This window comes from Thalassophryne amazonica, chromosome 5 (genome assembly GCF_902500255.1).
Source record: "Thalassophryne amazonica chromosome 5, fThaAma1.1, whole genome shotgun sequence".
NCBI lineage: Eukaryota > Metazoa > Chordata > Actinopteri > Batrachoidiformes > Batrachoididae > Thalassophryne > Thalassophryne amazonica.
Genome location: NC_047107.1, coordinates 82,907,569 through 82,921,920, shown reverse-complemented (window position 1 = coordinate 82,921,920; position 14,352 = coordinate 82,907,569). Strand labels below are relative to the sequence as shown.

The following is a 14,352-nucleotide window of genomic DNA, read 5'->3' as shown; positions in this document are numbered from 1 at the left end:
TGTTGGACTATTTTTTCACGCAGTTGCTCACAAAGTGGTGATCCTCGCCCCATCTTTGGTTGTGAACGGCTGAGCCTTTTGGGGAGCCTTATGCTCCTTTTACCAATCATGACACTCACATGTTTCCAATTAGGTGTTCTATGAGCATTCATCAACTTTCCCAGTCTTTTGTTGCTCCGTCCCAACTTTTTTCAAATGTGTTGCAGGCATCCATTTCAAAATGAGCAAATATTTGCACAAAAACAATAAAGTTTATCAGTTTGAACATTAAATATCTTGTCTTTGTGGTGTATTCAATTGAATATAGGTTCAAGAGGATTTGCAAATCATTGTATTCTGTTTTATTTACATTTTACACAACACCCCAACTTCATTGGAATTGGGGTTGTATATAAAATGTCTGAAATTCGGTTTGTGTTTCTTAAATTCCACGTAGGTTAAACATAGCAAACTCGGATAATTTGGAGTATTTGTAAGTTTTCAGGGTCTCAAAATTACATTTTGGTTGTATAATGTTCATTTGCAATTGTCATCGAGTGGTTTCTCTGTTATTTAGACTGCAGTGACTCTCTGGCGTGCAAGGGATTATGGGATATCACAATAGGCCGAATAGGGCAGTTTTAAAGTTTTCGAGTCTATAGTTGGCCCGCGGACCTCGAGTTTAACCAATACAGACTAAACTCTGCATAATCTGTAAACGGTCTCATAATATTCAGAGCAAAACCTCCAGACAGAAAAGAGACTTGACTCCGAGACTGGAGAGATACGTCTTAAATAGGGAAATCGACAGAGCAGCTTTTTCATCACCGATGTGTCATAGAGCAAGACTGTTACTTCACCAGGCGCCACCTGTCGGTAGTTTGAGGTTATACTGTACATCATCGCTAACAGAGATTACATGGAATTCAAAATTAAGTTTCCCATCGTTGTAAAACAACGATTACTGACAACAGAGGGAACATAGCATAATTAATACATCAATTTTGCTGGTGTCGTAGTGAACTGAAACGCTTCATTACCTCTGAGAAGAGCCATGTCGATTCATTAGTCCACTGCTGTCAGAAGAATCGTATGTTTTTTGTTTTTCAAACAGAGATTTGATTTGGTTCGCACTCAGATACGTCGTAGTGAACAGTCTGGTAAAATCCCAGCTGCTTCTGCAGCCGCGAACTTTCACCTAGTGCGGGCTCGAATTTTTCACACGAACAGCAAGATTCCACAGAAAGCGTACCCAACGAAACTTTAAAAAAAAAAAAAAAAAAAAGTCATGCCCGTCTCGTATCGTTATAGATGTTGGGAAAAGTGCATTTCCCAGAATCGAAAATATGTTACCCCAGCACATTTATTATTTTTGGGGGGTGACACGAAAGTGCCAGAGAGCGTTTGAAATCGGAAAACGTAATTTTCATGCGCCACTCTGCTGTCGCGCAAATGCACAGGTGGCGTTTTTAAATCACGTATTAATGTTCTTTTATCGTTTTTATTTGCTTGAAAACGTACTGAGTTACCAGTCATGTTTGTGTCTTTAACTCGCAGTGTTTGCGGGGTTTTATTCCGGCAGCCCGCTCTGTCCAGGTGAGATTCCTCAGCAGTTTAACTCTGCTAACAAACAGCAGCTAAGTGCTAAGGTTACCCAGGTGATACAGTAAGATTTCGCTATGAAACAAAATGAATGCTTGCAAATATCAAAGGCTGAATGCATTTATAAAATTTTATGGCACTATCAGCGTTATATCAGGGGAAATGATGTGCTGTTACATTTTTAAGCTGTTAGTGAATAGTAAGGCCATTTACCAAGCTTGTGTTTGTAATTTCAATATGTCTGCGATTTTGCGAAGTCTGAAAATAGGAAAAATAATTAAAATACATATTTTTGAAATAAACAAAACATCCCAAAGAAACAGAAAAACTGATGTGACCAGAAAAAAATAATAATACAGACTGATAGCTATTAAGTCTCTGGATTTGTTCATCCCTTCAAGGAGATGAGTGCTATATTCATTATGGCAATAGTCTTGCAGTTATTCTGCCTGTGTAATTCGGCTATACTAAAATATGAAATGGAGCGAAATGGGGCCTGATAATCATGAAATGGGGGTAAAATATAACGAAATGGAGTAGACTGACCCAGACTGACTCCAAATATGATTCAATTAAGTACAGTACTTTAATATTTTTAAGCGAAATGGGGACAGATCATAACGAAATGGGGGTAAAACGTAACGAAATGGAGCAGACTGACTCCAGATATGATTCAATTAAGTACTTTTATTTATTTTTTTGCAAAATGGGGACTGATAATAACGAAATGGGGGTAACGAAATGGAGCTGACTGATCCATTGACTGAAGCTTCATCTCTTGAATGCCAGATGGCGCACGTGCCTCTACTACATGTACTGAGCGCATCTCACAAAAAACATAAACCAAACAAATTATTTGGAGTCAGTCTAGTTCACTCTGCTCAGTTTCTTACAATTTACTCCTATTTTGTGATTATCAGTCTCCATTTCGCTCCATTTCATATTTTAGTATGGTCCATGCAATTTGTATATCACTAGAGGCACAGGGTCACCACTGGAGAAAGCCAAGTTGGCAAATTTCAAGTATGATGTGTTGAATCTAATGTTATACTGCATACCCCAGCATTTCTAACTGTTAAAGACTGTTATAAAGTTAGGTTTGTTTGGAAATAAAGATAAACACAAAAGACAACTGATCTATAGCTTGTGCAGCAAGAACATTAGGTTTATTAGAGGCCGTGCTTTGTTTCAGTAAATGCAGCGGCCCCAGTAATATGCACATTACTTGCACAATAGACCACTTGCCATGCTGTGCATATGCAATATGCATATTGCTACATTTGGGATACAAAATCAGCATCAATCCTGAATTAACATGTCTGCTTTACAAGTCAAATTTATAGGAATGTCAAAAGATTCAAGCAGTCAGAATCACTGACTTCATTACTCTAATATATATTATAAAGTGACTATCCATACGTAGCCATATTGATGATGCACAATTCTATTCATGGGTGATTCTTAGACTACGGGCACTTATGTCCTTTGATCATATTGTATGAAAAACAGAAAAAAGGGGAAATTTCACACTTTTATAGTTATCTTTACAATGAAAGTGTGTTAAGAAATTTGTTCTAGTAGTCTATGATGACTTTTTCACCTTTTTTCAGCATCATTATATGCAAATATTGCCGTTTTGTGCTTGTCCCACACCCAGACTTTTGATCTTCAATAATAAAAATGAATGGTAAAGAAACGTTTTTTCTAATGTTTTAAAATATCTGAATAAAATATCAGTAAAATAATCAAAACATAATTGGGGTATTCAATGTCATACAACTGTTGTGATTTTTTTTAAACAAAATGTAGTTGTCCCACACTATTGCCGTAATTTCCACCACAACACTGTAATGTCCCTTTAAACAGTTTGTATGAAAGATTGTTTGGGTAGTTTCTGTGGAGATAAACAGTGACATCAGAGCACATGTGTATAGCGCCAAATCACAACAAACAGTTGCCCCAAGGCGCTTTATATTGTAAGGCAATGGTGTGGTGGAAATTACATTTACAAGGCCAATAGTGCCCGTAGTTAAAGAATCACCCTCATATGTAACCATGTTAATTATGCCATAGGGTTCATGTTTGAGTGAGGGTTCATCCCATAGCTCAGAGGTCTCAAATCGGTTCCAGAAAGGGCCAAGAGGGTGCAGGCTTTCTGTGCAACCACCCACACCACCAGGTGATTTCACTGATTAACATCACTTTGAGCAGGTGGAATCAGTTAATCAATCAATCAATCAATCAATCAATTTTTTTTATATAGCGCCAAATCACAACAAACAGTTGCCCCAAGGCGCTTTATATTGTAAGGCAAGGCCATACAATAATTATGTAAAACCCCAACGGTCAAAACGACCCCCTGTGAGCAAGCACTTGGCTACAGTGGGAAGGAAAAACTCCCTTTTAACAGGAAGAAACCTCCAGCAGAACCAGGCTCAGGGAGGGGCAGTCTTCTGCTGGGACTGGTTGGGGCTGAGGGAGAGAACCAGGAAAAAGACATGCTGTGGAGGGGAGCAGAGATCGATCACTAATGATTAAATGCAGAGTGGTGCATACAGAGCAAAAAGAGAAAGAAACAGTGCATCATGGGAACCCCCCCAGCAGTCTACGTCTATAGCAGCATAACTAAGGGATGGTTCAGGGTCACCTGATCCAGCCCCAACTATAAGCTTTAGCAAAAAGGAAAGTTTTAAGCCTAATCTTAAAAGTAGAGAGGGTGTCTGTCTCCCTGATCTGAATTGGGAGCTGGTTCCACAGGAGAGGAGCCTGAAAGCTGAAGGCTCTGCCTCCCATTCTACTCTTACAAACCCTAGGAACTACAAGTAAGCCTGCAGTCTGAGAGCGAAGCGCTCTATTGGGGTGATATGGTACTACGAGGTCCCTAAGATAAGATGGGACCTGATTATTCAAAACCTTATAAGTAAGAAGAAGAATTTTAAATTCTATTCTAGAATTAACAGGAAGCCAATGAAGAGAGGCCAATATGGGTGAGATATGCTCTCTCCTTCTAGTCCCCGTCAGTACTCTAGCTGCAGCATTTTGAATTAACTGAAGGCTTTTTAGGGAACTTTTAGGACAACCTGATAATAATGAATTACAATAGTCCAGCCTAGAGGAAATAAATGCATGAATTAGTTTTTCAGCATCACTCTGAGACAAGACCTTTCTGATTTTAGAGATATTACTAAATGCAAAAAAGCAGTCCTACATATTTGTTTAATATGCGCTTTGAATGACATATCCTGATCAAAAATGACTCCAAGATTTCTCACAGTATTACTAGAGGTCAGGGTAATGCCATCCAGAGTAAGGATCTGGTTAGACACCATGTTTCTAAGATTTGTGGGGCCAAGTACAATAACTTCAGTTTTATCTGAGTTTAAAAACAGGAAATTAGAGGTCATCCATGTCTTTATGTCTGTAAGACAATCCTGCAGTTTAGCTAATTGGTGTGTGTCCTCTGGCTTCATGGATAGATAAAGCTGGGTATCATCTGCGTAACAATGAAAATTTAAGCGATACCGTCTAATAATACTGCCTAAGGGAAGCATGTATAAAGTGAATAAAATTGGTCCTAGCACAGAACCTTGTGGAACTCCATAATTAACTTTAGTCTGTGAAGAAGATTCCCCATTTACATGAACAAATTGTAATCTATTAGACAAATATGATTCAAACCACCGCAGCGCAGTGCCTTTAATACCTATGGCAGTGAAATCACCTGGTGGAGTGGGTGGTTGCACAGAAACCCTGCACCCTCTTGGCCCTTTCTGGAACCGGTTTGAGACCTCTGCCATAGCTGTTCGTATGTGGCATGTATCACATCAAGCTGTGACCCATTCAGAGTGGTAGGGCATTAGACGTCAGAACTAAAGGCCCTGGGTTTCAGTCCCTGTCATGTTAAGCATTTTATTTTATTTTTCTACTTAAAGTATCAAATCCACATATGACAATCATCATAATCATGTATAATTAGAAATATTTTAGAACCAGGGAAAATGCTTAAGTTAGTCACTTCAAAACATAATTTTGGGCCTGTGTACAGATGGAAAACAAAAGGTATGCAGCCTCATAATCAGGTGACCTACAGATACAAATAGACTTGCATATTATCACTAGGGCCATGTGAAGATAGCTGCTGCCTACACATTAACTATTATGTTTGAGGGCTTATAAAAACCAGTGGAATATGGAACCACAGGTTAAGTGCTTAAATTGGCAATCCATTATTTCCAGTAAGTTCTATTAAATTCATTATCAAAGACAAATTTAAATATAGACTGATACATTTATACATTGTTTTGATACATGTAATAACCATATTCAAAACACATCATTCAGAGACTTATACTGTTACTTTCTTTTCTATATTTTGTTATTTGGGGATGAAGTTTGTCAGAACTTGGTTTGTAGCTTATAAATGTTCCAATTAACAGTGTTTCCCAATCCTGGTCTTCAGGACCCAAAATACTCAGGACTTTTTCTTCTTGCTCTTAGCTGTTGATTGGCTAAACATACCAGACTCAGCTGATCTTGTCTGAGTAAGTCAGAGAGTGATTGGGGAACACTGCAACTAGAACAGTAGAATTTGGACCCCGGAGTCACCCTTAAACTGTTTTGTTTCACAGCATTTTAGTGACAAAAAATCACCATGTTGGACACAATCCTTGGTTTTCACCTGTGATGACACTGAAGACATCTGCAGCACTAAGGTAAATTTGTTTTTGTACTAAGCGGTACAGTAAATGCTCAAAAAGAAAAAGTGTGTATGTGGGGTCACTGAATGTGTTCCAACACGATAAAATATTCACTTTTACTTTGAGGTTTACCTGCTCTGTTTGGAAAGATACATCCCCAGGCAAACTATGGTAAATGAATTACAATCAGAGCAAATGTTTAATGGTAAGCTAAACTTTGACCAGATTTTTCTGACATTTTCATTCTGTTGCCATAGCACTACACCCCTGAAAATCACATTAACTGTATGTTCTTGATGAGCTCTGGCTCTTTTTTTTTCCCCCCCCTCTTTATAACAAACTAGACTTTTTTTTGCTCCCAACATTGAGTTTGAAAGTCCAAATTAATTGAATTTATATTCCAGTATATTTGTCCACATCACAGTGTATAACATTAAATAAATGTACTGCATTTATATAGCGCTTTTCCTTTTTCAGCTGCATTAGACGCTCAAAGCGCTTTACAGTAATGCCTCACATTCACCCCAATGTCATATTATTGTGCGTCTTTAATATGTTTTTGCACAGCTCTTATGATGACAGCTGAAGTTACAGGCAACGTCAATGTCAAAGCCATAATAATCAGTGTTCCATTGATATAGAATATCCGTCAGCTGTATTTGATGATGGTTTTAAATAAACAAACTGAGTTGTGTTTTGCATTGAAGAGCAGCGCCAGTGAAGAAGAAAAAAGTGGACCCCAAAAGGGAGCTGATGGTCAGAGAGAGGCTAAAGAAGAAGCTGAGGAAGATGGAGAAGGCAGTACCTGAATTGATCCCAATTGAAGACTTCATGACTTCAGTTAAATGCTTGGATGAAACAAGGTATGTTCATTTCATTGTTAAACTGATAGGATAAAGTCTAAAAGGGCCATCAAGCCACAAGGTCAAATCAGAGTGATCAGGGCCGTCGGTTGGTGTGGTCACAATGAACAGTTGATGGTAATGATTTTTTTTCTTAATACTTCAGAACCCAATTTCTAGACCTGCTGAAGAAAATTTCTGTTTGTCCTCTAGCTCATGGGTTCAGTGTTGTGCCGGAAACCAAACATTTCAGAGCACCAACTGAGAGTTTAATCCAATCAACAGATTTAAAACATCTTTTTGAATCGAGGCTCCTGATTTAAAATACATTGCTTAAAAATTCAAAGATTATCAAAGGCTTAATAATCGTCAGATACACCTTGTAGTGCAGTTACTAAATTTTTACAGATACGTTGTTTTAACTTCACTTGATGTGGTTTTTACTTTGCTAGTAATGTTGTGACAGAATACTTATAAAATCATTCCTCTCTTACAAAGGGAACGCTCTGTACCAAGTCTGTCATTTGAGGAGAGCGAGAGTCGAGCTCAGCTACTGAAGGAGTGGTCCCGATACAAACAGGTTGTCCCACATGACTTTCACGCAAAACCATCATGTACACATTTTGAGAATGTCATGGTTCTGATCTCTGCAAATCATCATGTACCCTTTGAACATTATATCTCGTGTACTCACCAATCTTTTTTGTTTTTTAGGAACAGCACGAGGCTGAAATGGAGGCAATTCAACTTGCCCTTGAAGCACAGAAGGAGGCGCTGAAGGAGCTGAGGGAGGAGTCTGAGGAGCTGTACCAGGCAGCATTAAAACCAGACCCCCTGCTCTTTTGTTTCACTCACAAAGGTCCAACCTACACACCAGTAAAAGCCAAGTATGAAGCACCGGAAGGGAAATACAATGACGTCACTAAAGTCTACACTCAGTGATGGAAAAGAAAATCATGTGCCAACTGACTCAGTTGAACATGACAAGAGATATGAATTTAGGAATATACACAGGTGAAAGACACTTCTCTGCAAAGATTTCATGTGTTAAGAGGTTGAGGATTAAATTTTTTTTTTCCTCCAGAGACAAATTGATGTAAAATAGTCACACATCAAATCAAATTCAGGGTAAATGGATTGCACATATACCTGCTTATTGCAATTAAGGGTCACAGGGGGCTGGAGCCTATCCCAGGCTTTGTCATTGGGTGAGAGGTGCGGTGCACCCTGGACAGGTCCACCAGTCCACCTCAGGGCCTGGACTGCATTTCTATAGTGCTTTTCAATTATGCCTGACATTCACACACCAAAGTCAGAGAGACATCCAAATGAATACTGGAAGCAAAACCCCAAACTGAGCTCTGCCTCCCCTTATGCAGGCATAATGTACCATTTTACATAAAATATTTTTCTTGTGAATATGTACATCTGCACAAATTTGCAGGTATGATCTATTTTTTTGGGGGGGGGGGGGGGGTGCGCATGTCAAAAATAGCATCTGGTGTAAATAAAGTAACATTTGCCTATGAACAGTTTGCAGTTTTGTTTATGTCTACTGTTCTGAGTATTTATTAAAGGGTCTGTTTCTGCATCAGTATTTTTCTCTCTCTCACACACACACATTGTGCTTCTGCATTAAACAACTTTATATTTTCATGTCTGGCATCTTTGCAATTTTATTTGTACTGTATTGAACTGTTCATACAAAACATACAGCTCTGCTGGCTTTATGTAAAGATGAGCAATTTAAAGCCGTAATGGCTAAATTTAGTTGTCTAAACAATTACAGTTTACAAAAATTTTTTTTTTATATATAAATGTTATGTTTATGATTATCAAGTGTTTAGCAGGGTTAGGGTAACTAACTAGTGGCCTTCAAATTTATAGGGCTCAGCCATCTTGTTTGATGATTTAAATAAAATATGAGCCTCACTTGTTGCTATACAGATATTTAATCCTTCACTATGGAAGATTTAAATGAGCCATTCCATAATTTAACTCAATGTAGCTCCATCCTTTGACTAAGCAGAAACTAGGCAGTCAGCATTATACTCATTTACCAAGAAAAAAAAAATGCAGTACACCTGTTTCAGTCTATATAATGTATGAACATAACTGGCAGTAAAATAAAAAGACAGTACCACCTAAGGTTCTTGAAAGTCATTGACAAGAAGCAGCTTCCAGTACTTAATACACACTATTCTTAGATTGTAAATTTCCAGTTTTCGCGGGTGTAATGGGTACTGAATCCAAAAGACTCAAAAACCACAGATAACATACTTCAATTTTAAATGTTGTATTAAATAAAATCTTTCATGGACAGTTAAGGTGCTACTCACCCTGCAGGCTGACTAACTTCGCCCCCCGCCTGCCTTTTATTGGCCTTTTTTCCCCTGCACTCCAGCCACGCCCCCAGATGGGCGGGCCACTACCCTCAGCATGAACCAGTAAAGTTACGTGTTTGCATGGAACATGTTGTATTTAACATTTACTTATGTGCGGTGTGCTGCTCGCGTTATATAAACATAATGTGTGAAAGTAAAACTGTGTAGCGTGATAAGCAGTTGAACGGTATGCCCCGTGGCGTTCCAGAGGAAATATCACCAATATTATTAGTAGTATCATTATAGGATTTGAGGGTATTAGCAAGTTATATTATGATTTATATCACAGACAAATTAGCCATGAAACATAATATCCAACACTAACGTTCTTTTAATGATCAACAGCCAGACCACTGGAATGTGACTCAACCCTGATAAAATCTCAAGTGCTCTTTCAACTTTGTTTTGGCTGTAATGTAGCAAAAGTTCAAATGAGTTCAGAAGTCCTGAGGTTTGTCCTGATTCAGGGGCATGTGCCAGTCACTGGGAGGGTCTCGCCTCACTTCCCACACCGGGGTGAACCTTCTTTGCTCTTCCACTCTGTTCCTTTCACTTTGCACTAATGCTTCCTGCAAAACAGGCATTATAACATGATTTTTTAAAAATGTGTTACTCTCAACTGGACTGATTAATCTCACAACGATAAAATGTCAATGTGTTCAACCCTGAAAAACTCCTCAGCTTGGGCGTATGTTGCCTCGTCACCCCACATCACTGATGTTAAAATTAATTTAGAAGTGCACAAGTCCAATTTTATATGTACAGTAGTATGTATGAATAATGTGTTTTACAGAGATGCTGGTGAATATAAGTCACAGCAAACCAAGTTTTGGTGTAAAACATTTTAATTTAGTGTTTTGATGTATGGTAGGTCTTTAAATTGTGCACATTCCAGATTATATTGGAAAATTCCAAAGTCTGACTCTTTACAGGTGTACTCCCTTTTGAGTTCCCACAAAATTTACTTTGTATTGAAATCTAGTTAGAAATGCCTTTATGTCTGTGGTATATTACAAATATTACTACTAGTAAAAAATAAAAATGGGTGGTTCCATAATAAATACAGTGAGTTTGCTCCATGAAATATTGCAGAAGCTATGGAGGAGGAAGCACATGCACAAAGTTCAAAGGTCTTGCTCAATTCAATAGAAACTGGGAATTTTAAATTTTGAACTTGCAAGTAGGAAAAAGCACATCTAATAAAGCTATGATAAAACCTTAGTATTGACAACTGACAAAGCAGACCTGTGTGTTGTTTAGTCCATCTGGTGGATATCCTGCAAAAGATGTGTGTGAAAGGTCTTGATTTGATCCTGATTTCTTTCCAGTGGGATCTGTGGTTGTTTATTTACAAGCTGCATTTGTCACTGTCTTTCTGCTTCAATTTTATGTTGTCTTTTAACACTTTAATCTGTAATTTCTGGTCTGCATTTCTTTGGCTCCATGATGTTAACACTAGTATATGTACCATAGCAGTACTGCACAGCATGCTGGGAAACTGAACGGAAAAGCCTCCCACATCATCTATGATGCTGCCACAGACAGTGTGTCATGGTGTCTGGTCACTGCATTTTAACTCACATGGGTCAAAATTCTAATTGTTCCAGAGAAGGCGAATTCTGATTGTGAAGCCTTTATTTGAATACAAAAGAAGAAAATTGCAGGGGTGCTCAAGAAAAGCCTTTTTATGATTTAAACAAAAAAAGGAGGGGGGCTACATCTTTAAACAATGTGACCACATGTAGTTAGTTGTACCTTGGCCTCTGTGATTCTGTGACTCTCCCATTCTCTGCAGCTATAGTAATCCTTCTTCCACTGCTGGCAGGATGGAGATGTACCGTATGTGTAGTACTGGTGGAATCGATTCCATATGCTTTTGCAGTGTTTGTATTCGCTCCAATAGTCACCACAGGGCCGAGGTGGCTGAATGGATGGACAAAGGCAAGAATCATGAATGGTGCTTCATGCAATCGATTTTATAATACTGGCTACATGTAGAATAGATGAAGGGTTTACATGCAAAATGCTATAAGTCCAAAACCACAAATTTTTAGTTGAGGCTAAGATGCAGTTGGCTGCTTAGAATCAGTGTCCACAATATTAAAGAATGTGAACACATGATTTTCATTTTATTTATGTATAAAAAATGTGGATTTTCTAATGTGATTGCGATTTCATAATTTCAACTGCATTTTTCCCCAATGTGGGAAAAAAAAACTGGACTTACTGTGTTTTGCATATAAACTCTTCATGAGGCAGACAATGTGATGGTTTGCTAAAAGATGTCATACATTATCCATAAATTAACCCGATCAGCAGAAAATGATTGCTCAAAACATATAATAAGGATAAATATACTTAAAAAAAATAGTGTATTCTTCATAAGACCACCATGAAAATTACTTCAGTGTTGATTTGAAAGATGTACTTAATGACAAAGTGAATTTTTGGGGGTCACTTTGAACAGCGCCCCCTATCAGTGGCAGCATTTGTGACACTTAAGAATGGTCATCCAGTGACCCCTAACCTAATTATCCCAAGCATCAAACCTTTAGTACTCGAGATACAAATAATCCCCCTCACAGGAATATTACACGAATGCACTTTTCAAGAACAAAACCATCTTCCTCATTATTGTTGTGGACAGCGCCATCCTGAGGTTGCTACAAATGAGACGGATCTTGTAGTTGGTTGAAAAATTACCATTTAAATGAACATTTGACTGGCACCATTGAATTCCAGAGTAAATCGTGTATCTCGTAAATATTTGCTTGTCAGAATAAATTTAACATGTACCTGTCACTTTTAAAATTGGCTGTTAGCTAGCTAGGCTGAGCTAGTACTGGTACACTGCTCCGTTCAACTTTATACTTTACCCCTTTCTGACATCAGTGTCCCTACAACATCTAAAAATCACCCAGACTTCTTATTTCGACAAAAATCACAATTCATAGAATGTGTTTTACCCTCCACTCTGTAGCCTCAGTCCGCTCCATTTACCGCTTAAACATCAGCAGTTGAAAACATCCGGTCGATTCTTCCACAATAAAAGTGCAGTTCTGAGTTCAGCACCGGTTCCTGCTTAATGTCAGATGTGATACGTTCACACTCACCTATGAGCAATTTAATGTTTCCAGTTCACCTGACATACGTCTTTTGGATGTGGGAGGAAGCCAGAACACCCAGAGGAACCCATCTGTAATTTGACAACAAAACTATCAACCAAATCTGCACTGATGATTTTTCAGTAATGCAATTTGCACTAAGAAATATTAGTACAAATAGGTAACATTTTTCATGAAATAACTAAACTAGGGGCTATACTAATATTATGCACAATATATCCTATGAACCTTCTCACATGGAATATGCACCAGTTGAAGAAAAAACAAAACAAAACAAAAAACACAATACTATTTATTACCTTGTATTATAAAAAACACACGAGGAAATGTAACAAAAACTAGAGAAAAACCTTACCTGGCATAAATCATAATAAAATTAAACAGAATGCTGCAAGAGGTCTAGCAAATCAGTCTCTTCATTCTTCTTTGCAGAGAAACAGAAGAACCAAAAGAAAGAAGAAACTTTATATAAGCTTTTAAAGTAGTCAAACATTGATGTATGGCTGGATGGGCATGCTGGTATTTTACACTGTGCAAGGCCAACAACTTGGTAGGACACTTGTTTGGGTTCAACCTGAGTCTAACCACTGATTGTTAACATCAAAAAAATTTAACTTAAATATAATTTACTAGAACGTGATACATTCACTCCAAGTCAGCAATAATGTCAGATCCTGCCTGACACCTAATATTTAAATTGTAATCTGTGTTATTTGTCAAACCTTTTGGAAAATATATAAAGTCGAATCTTAACAATTATTTGTATTCAGTTACTAGTATGTCCATAGCATCATTTATCAAAAATATCTATAACAAAATTAAACTGTAATCCAATCTGGTAAATACTGGTAACTATTGTATATGTTTGATTTGTACCTTTTTTCTTTTCAAATAGTCTTGCTGTTACACAAAATTTTGTGCTCTTGCACAAACAGTTTCGACTGATTATATTTGAAGAATGAAGATCAATGACAAACAGACATAGTCAACAACCTAACTTACCTAACGTCACTCCAGTTGATCAGGACCATGGTCCAGTAATGTCCAATTTCTTGGACTGGTGTAGGTTATCTTTAATGTGTCCAAAGCAAACATAGGGATTGACTTTAGGACGAGTCACTCATCCATCTCCCTGGTGATGATCAGTGATCAAGCTGTAGAGGTGATGTAGCACTATATCACCTCTACAGCTATACTTTGTATACTTTGGCATCCTCATCCATAAGCAGCTCACCTTTGAAGTCCAAGCAGACGCTGTCCTTAAGAAAATCCATCAGCAGATGTACTTTCTGTGTGAACTCTGTAGATTTGATTCTGTAGAAGATGCTTTATTCATATTTTATTGAATCAATCCTGACCTTCTCCTTGGCGTTCTGGATGCGTCTGACTCTAAAGAACAGAAACAAGCTTCAGAGTATGATTAAAGTATGCAGCAAAATTATTTGTCGACCCTTAGGGGACCTGATAAGTTTATCTGATGTCAGGTCTTTGAAGATGGTGAAAAAAAAAAAGGGTAAATTCAAATCATCCACTGTTCAGTTTCAGGTGATTCTTTCAGGCAGGAGATACAGAGTGCAAAAATGCAGGAAAAAAAAGTTCAGGAACTCGTTTATCTCAGCTGTGATAGATCTTTTAAACAAGATTAATTAATTTATTGCTTATGATGTGCTTTTAAACTGTATGTTTTAACTACTAGATTTGAGTTTTGTTTTTAAGATTTTTA

At 37.8% G+C, this 14,352-nt stretch overlaps 3 protein-coding genes across 3 annotated transcripts in view; 1 reads left to right on the top strand and 2 right to left on the bottom strand.

The window, feature by feature from the left end:
* acaa2 (acetyl-CoA acyltransferase 2) overlaps positions 1-1,183 on the bottom strand; it is a 30,075-nt gene extending 28,892 nt beyond the window's left edge. The window contains 1 exon segment of the mRNA XM_034170711.1: positions 1,020-1,183. Within this exon segment, the coding sequence (XP_034026602.1) occupies positions 1,020-1,035 (16 nt within the window). The 5' untranslated portion in view covers positions 1,036-1,183.
* A 230-nt stretch (positions 1,184-1,413) lies between these two features.
* On the top strand, positions 1,414-8,650 carry mrpl40 (mitochondrial ribosomal protein L40). Its single transcript, XM_034170709.1, has 5 exons — positions 1,414-1,575; positions 6,210-6,293; positions 6,986-7,141; positions 7,619-7,700; positions 7,835-8,650. Exons 1-5 carry the CDS (start codon positions 1,514-1,516, stop codon positions 8,060-8,062), a joined length of 612 nt encoding a protein of 203 aa, XP_034026600.1. The 5' UTR covers positions 1,414-1,513; the 3' UTR covers positions 8,063-8,650.
* Positions 8,651-9,891: 1,241 nt separating this feature from the next.
* On the bottom strand, positions 9,892-12,562 carry c5h22orf39 (chromosome 5 C22orf39 homolog). Its single transcript, XM_034170710.1, has 3 exons — positions 12,471-12,562; positions 11,260-11,427; positions 9,892-10,073 (listed from the first exon to the last, which is right to left on the bottom strand). Exons 1-3 carry the CDS (start codon positions 12,498-12,500, stop codon positions 9,942-9,944), a joined length of 330 nt encoding a protein of 109 aa, XP_034026601.1. The 5' UTR covers positions 12,501-12,562; the 3' UTR covers positions 9,892-9,941.
* Between the last annotated feature and the right edge of the window lie 1,790 nt (positions 12,563-14,352).